Here is a 6,368-nt window from a genome sequence, read left to right as displayed (position 1 = left end):
CCTTATTAACTGTCATCCTTCTAGAATATAAGCTCTACGAGGGCAAGGAACTAATATACCTTCTTTTCTTTCAAAACTTAGCTCAAGACTCATCACTAGCTCTTCTCGCCTATGATGATTCCTTTCTTTTTTTTTTTCTTTATTTTTCAAGTAGGCTCCACACCCATTGTGGATCCCAGAGTGGGGCTTGAACCCACGACCCTGAGATCAAGACCTGAGCTGAGATCAAGAGTTGGACGCTCAACCGACTGAGCCATCCAGGCACCCCTTTGATGATCCCTTTAATCACTGATTCAGTAGGGAGCCCCTTGTTAAAGTGTTATAGACAGTTACTACCGCATTATCATGTCTTTGCTTGTATTTGCTTTGTAATCAGACTCATTTCTTATATGTAGGGATGTTCTGTCATTAAGACTGTGCTTCTTCTGGGTAATGTTGCATCACACTTCTTTTTTTTTTTTTTTAAAGATTTTATTTATTTATTTGACAGACAGAAATCACAAGTAGGCAGAGAGGCAGGCAGAGAGAGAGGAAGGGAAGCAGGCTCCCTCCCGAGCAGAGAGAGAGCCCGATGTGGGGCTCGATCCCAGGACCCCGGGATCATGACCTGAGCCGAAGGCAGAGGCTTTACCACTTAGCCACCCAGGCGTCCCTGCATCATACTTCTTAATCCTCCTCCTCAAGTACTTAGTCCAGCTTGGTGTACACTGTCAGCCACAAAAGCAGAAAAGCAGAAGACTCCCTTCACACCCCCTGAGAAAATGAAAAAAAGCTGGAAGTTTATTTTTGGAACAAAACTAGAGGTTTTTTTAAAGTGAATTATTTATTTATTTATTTATTTATTTATTTATTTATTTATGTCATCTCTACTCCCAACATGGGCCTCAAACTCATGACCCTGAGATTAAGAGTTGTACACTTTTCCAACTGAGCCAGCCAGGAGCCCCCTACCCCCCCAACAACCCCAGAGTTTTAGGAGCGGTCCTAAAATTAGAAAATTGAGGGGTGCCTGGATGGCTCAGTGGGTTAAAGCCTCTGCCTTTGGCTCAGGTCATGATCCCAGGGTCTTGGGATCGAGCCCTGCATCGGGCTCTCTGCTCAGCAGGGAGCCTGCTTCCCTTTCTCTCTCTCTCTGCCTGCCTCTCTGCCTACCTGTGATCTCTGTCTGTCAAATAAATAAATAAAACCTTTAAAAAAAAAGAAAAAAAAAGAAAAATGAGGCATTCCTTTTCCTCACTTAACTTTATTGAAAAAGCCAAAACTACAGCTCAGAAAACATTCCTGTGTGTCACAGTAGCAAGAGTGTGGCTAGCCATCTCATAATACGGGCAGAAGAATACAGAGATATTAACATGATGTAAGTAACCTGAGGCTAGGATTTTAGATCTAGTTAAAAAAAAAAAAAATATATATATATATATATATATATACACACACAGATTTCAGAACTTTAAAAAAAATTGTTCACCTCAAGGAAGATGAAGAGTTCATAAACAGGACTATTAGTGGTGGGTAAAGAATTTGCCGCCCTCCCCACTGTAACAGCTTGGGCTACAGATGAGACCTTCCTGTGTGTATTAACTGCTATTCCTTTGCTAGAACTCACCTTAGTAACAAATGACCAAACAACCTTTTTCTTTGGAAAACAAATTTAACAGGGAAAAGTACGTGGAGCATCCTGAAAACCTGTGTGTGTGTGTAAATTAACGATTTACTATTACTGTGTTTTAATGCATAGGTAGGCACTATTTGAAAGTGAGGTTGTGTAAATTTGACATGGAGTTCTCAAGGTGGAACAATCCAAAATTCGATTTTTCAAAAGAGTAGAGATGATTAGCCTGAAGTGTTTTTGTTCAGTTCCATTTCTCTTTTGGATATGAGTGTCAGATGTTCTATTTGATCCTTTTCTAGGCAACTGGGACATCTTGTGAGAATAACTTAAGTTGACTAAATAATTTATTTTCAGGGTAGGCTTGCAAAGCAAGTTAGAAAGGCAGAGAATTCAGGCCACGTCAACTGTACATGACTTCAATTGGAAGGAGGTCTTTTGGGGTCATTAATTAAGTGGTCACAGTAACAACTGCCTTGAAAAAAGATTCCTGCAATTTGTAAGCTTGAGATGCTTCAGGTTTAAAGCATCTCAAATTTACAGCATCTTCAGATTTAAAGAAAGGATGGTTCCACCACGAGAAAGTGGACTTTTAAATGTTAAAGGTTTTAATTTAGTTTCTTTTTAAAAAAAGATTTATTTATTTATTTGAGAGAGGGAGAGCACACACAGAGGGAGAGGGAGAAGCAGGCTCCCTGCTCCTACGTGGGGCTCGATCCCAGGACCCTGAGATCATGACCTGAGCTGAGGGCTGCCGCTTAACTGACCGCACCACCCAGGTGCCCCTTTAATTTAGTTTCCAATAAGGCATAATTTACACTATAGCGTGCACACTCAGAAGTCAGCAAACATTAGGAGTTTCAGAACAAGTGTGCTGGGAAGACTTGGGTGGAATGGAGCAGCGCGAGGCCAGAGCTCCTGATGTGCTATATGCTCAGTCGCTTCAACGACGTTTCACTTGGAGGTCATGGCCATTGCCTTTCTTTGGTGTTGTGTAAGTTGCCTGTTTATAGAGTGTAAATCGCACGTTTTGTTAATGCTGGGTTTTGTGGAGCTATCTGGTGGAGTGCCACCATGCAACGGTCGTGCTGGGAAGCTTTCCCATGGCACAGGTGGTCACCAGGACGTGAGTTTGGAGCTTGGAGCTGGTATGTGGCGAAATCTTCCCATTTCCAAGAGTGGCAGACGGGAGTTTCCTCTGGTCACTCTGCGCAGATTTAAGTTACGAGGTTTTTATGATTGTAACACGCCTTCGGTCAGTGCACTTCTTGTTCCGGTCAGTTTTAGAGAGTTGGTTTTTTAGACTTCAGCTGTCCGGTTTTGAAGAACTTTTTAAATTCCCGCAATTCCTGGGGCTTCAAACTCTGATCTACCCCAGGGGTTAATTTATAACTCAGAGGAGACACAATGTAACCATTTTGGTAAAGGCAGATCCTCTTGCAGAACTCAAAGGTGCCAAACATAACTCCAAAATACGGAACTATCTGTTTAAAAAGAAATGAAGATCATGTAAAAATCTTAAATCAGGTCAGTGTATCTGCAGTCAACCTGCACTGGGGTAAACTGAGGTAAAGGCTGGGAACAACACAACATCATTCTTTTTGGAATCGGGGAAGACGGCAGAATGAAGGCTGGCACGGTTTGGGTCAGGGAAGAGGAACAGTAGTGGTTAAAGGGAATGCACTGCGGAAGCATGGCCCAGATTAATATGCCGTAGATCAGCTGACATTTGTGCAAGATTAGCCCAGGGTTCTTAACCTTTTTTGGGGAGGGGCATGAAATTCCTTGGGAATATGATGAAAACAATGGATCCTCTCCCAGAGAGAGGCACACATGCCCATACCTACATGTTTTTTGCATACAATGTTAGGCTGGGAGATTATGTTCCCCTTAGAGGTCCACGAACCCCCATGTCAGGAGCCGCTACACTAAAACTCAGCTCCTCTGGGATGGGGTGTCTGGTGCCCCACCACTGCACAGGGGTCCCTCTCTCTCAGGGGTGGCCGCCAGCCTGTGCTCATGGGTCTTGTGCGACTGTCAGTGCTAGACGGCGAGGGGGGTGGGGGGTGTCCCCAGGCAGCCTTCAGGGGAGCGGCAGGGGAAAGGGCTAGAAGTGGAAGAGGCAGGGAAGCAAGGGACTGATGGCCCCTCTCACCTTTAGCAAGTTGGCCGTCAGTCCATTCCAGAGCGCCAGGACCCCCTGGGCTTTGACTATCTGCCGGAAGCAGTCAGCCGCTCCTGAGAAACGCACATCTACTCCTCCACGGTGGGGAAGGTGTGGACTCTGAGCCTGGCAGGAAATACAGAAGACGGGGATGTGGTGATTGCATCACCAGGAAAGAAATGTTCTAGTCGGGGAAGCCCAGGTCTCAAGCCTGGGCGCTGGCTGCTATGCTCCCAGCAGAGATGCCCGCCAAGAACGGCCGCCACAGGGCCCTTGCTCAATGGGCTCAGAATGAAGAGTAATGCACAGCCAAGTCAGGACAACGGGGGTGTCACCCTATTGAGGGCTTATCTTGCCTGGAAGGAAGCAACCATTTAGGACCATCGCTTCCCCACCTGTGCCCTCTGGACATGATAAACATTCTCCTGTGCCCTTAACCTTTTTTAAGGTTAAGGTTAAGTCCCTCCCCTGGTCTCCTTGTCTTAGCTGAATGGCCCTTCCATGAAGCTGTCACGCGTGGGCTTCTCATTTCCCCACATCCCAGATGTCCCAGGGTGATGAGCAGAGTGATGGCAGCCTTCTTCTAGCTCCCTCTTACTGTCCCCAGACCCCAATTACTTCCCTGTCATGCCCCAAGTTCCCGGCTGGGGCTCCCATCCCTGACCACACTCCTTGTTGCTGCTCTCATCTCTTGACCTCCTGAAAGTCTTCTCTGTTCATCTGAGACCTCGCCGCCTGGAGGTTCCCCCTCTTCCAGAGCCACCATCGTCTTAAGGAACTGGCATCTATAAGACAACCCATCCCACACCCAGTTTCTGGACCTCAACCTCAATGACCCTTACTTTTACGCCTCTTTGGCCACCCACAACTTCGGCCACTTCACGGACTTCATCATGACTCACGTAACTATCACATAACACGCTCCATCTCTGAAAGGAACATTTTTGTCCTTCGGTAGAAACCAGTTTTGGGATCAGATGAAAGCACTTTTCAGTAGATCATCTCTATATAAAACTGACACCTGTTGCCCAGGGGGAGGGGGACAGCCCCTCAGAGCTGGCTTTGAGGAATGGCGTCAGGGTCACGCAAAGCCTCGCATATACTTTGGTTTGTTTCTGAAATGTCTGCTTGAGACTAGCACAGCATTCTAGGGAAGTGGAATTTTTTTTTTTTTTTTTTTTTTTTCAACTAAGTTCCGATCTGGAACTTTTTATCTCGGGGTCGTGAGTTCGAGCCCCAGGTTGGGTGTAGCAATTACTTAAAGAAACAGCAACAACAACAACACCATCTTGCATGTGGGAGAGGCAGTGTAGTCTAACAGTCCGGAAAGCAAAACCTCTGGAGTCAGAGTTTAGCTCTGGCCGCTTCATGTATGCACCATGGGACCCTGGGCACTTACCTAACCCTCCTGAGCCTCAGTTTCCTTACTCACAGTACTCGCGTCCTGTGGCTGCTGTGAGAATTAAATGAGATATGCATGTAAAGCAATCAGCCGTGTCAGGCACATGGTAGGGGTCAGTAGGTATGAGCTAGCATTGCTATTACTTTTACATAGAAAGTATGCTAAATAGGGGCGCCTGGGTGGCTCAGTCATTAAGCATCTGCCTTCAGCTCAGGTCATGATCCCCCGGGTCCTGGGATTGAGCCCCACATCAGGCTTCCAGCTCAGCTGGGAGCCTGCTTCTTCCTCTCCCTCTGCCCTTCCCCCTGCTTGTGCACGCTGCCTCTCTCAAATAAATAAAATAAAATCTTAAAAAAAAAAAGTATGCTAAATAGCAACATAGCCCCTTACCTAATGTTATTAGTCCTCCATGCCCACCTCTGAAATGCTAAACTTCTGAACCCCTGGCACCACAGTGTCCTTACCCACCGGCACCCCTCCATGCTGGTTCCTATCACTGTTAGATCATTAAGGTCCCGGGCACTTGCCCCCTCCTGTCTCCCCCAGGCCACAGTTCCCTGCTGGCTTCAGTGCTTCCTTTTCTAATCCCTGCCCAGGTTTTTGTGCTCCTTGTCCTTCAGCCCCTCACACCCACACATCCCTTCTCTGCCCCAAGCCACTGAAGACGAATCCGCAAAGGGGCAGATTGGTACCACCAAAGCTTCGAGGTTGCCAGCCTCTGCTGGGCCTTCGTACTGTGAACCGAGTCTTCAAAGCATCCTTGCCTGTTCCTCAAGGCGGCTGTGCCAAACCTTCCCACAGCCCTTGACGCCTGGCACCCTGCACCCAGTCCTCAATTCTAGGTACGTCACCTGTTTTCCTGTTTCATAGAGAAAACAGACTGTACGGGGCCTCCACTTTTGCTTCTTCACATAAACATCTTTTCTTCCAACCAGTGCCCTGGATCTCATACCTTTGAACTCCTCCTGGGCACCCTTCCCAAGAGACCTGACTTTCTCCTTAGCAAATGAATAAACTCAAGTCCCTCTTGCATCTTTAAAACAACTTATTGTGCTGATCTTGACTTTGCCCTTCAGATATAGTCCAGCCTCTTATTCCCACATTAATATACAGTAAAATTACCAGGTTTCGGGGTCAAGGACTAGGAGTTTCGACAGATGTATTCATTTGTCTGACCACCAGCACAATCAGGA

The 6,368-nt window shown here is 46.6% G+C and overlaps 1 protein-coding gene across 1 annotated transcript in view; it reads right to left on the bottom strand.

Annotated features, from left to right (window-relative positions):
* Positions 1 to 2,367: 2,367 nt before the first annotated feature.
* LOC111157282 (solute carrier family 25 member 43) overlaps positions 2,368 to 6,368 on the bottom strand; it is a 40,786-nt gene continuing 36,785 nt past the window's right edge. Inside the window, exons 4-5 of the mRNA XM_022518579.1 lie at positions 3,765 to 3,899; positions 2,368 to 3,093 (exon numbers count right to left, since the gene is read on the bottom strand). Of these exons, the coding sequence (XP_022374287.1) occupies positions 2,893 to 3,093; positions 3,765 to 3,899 (336 nt within the window). The 3' untranslated portion in view covers positions 2,368 to 2,892. The remainder of the gene's footprint in view (positions 3,094 to 3,764; positions 3,900 to 6,368) is intronic.

The sequence above is a fragment of the Enhydra lutris genome, unplaced genomic scaffold, assembly GCF_002288905.1.
Source record: "Enhydra lutris kenyoni isolate GAN:26980312 unplaced genomic scaffold, ASM228890v2 scaffoldscaffold53, whole genome shotgun sequence".
Lineage (NCBI taxonomy): Eukaryota > Metazoa > Chordata > Mammalia > Carnivora > Mustelidae > Enhydra > Enhydra lutris.
This window is presented reverse-complemented; position numbering and strand designations above follow the sequence as displayed.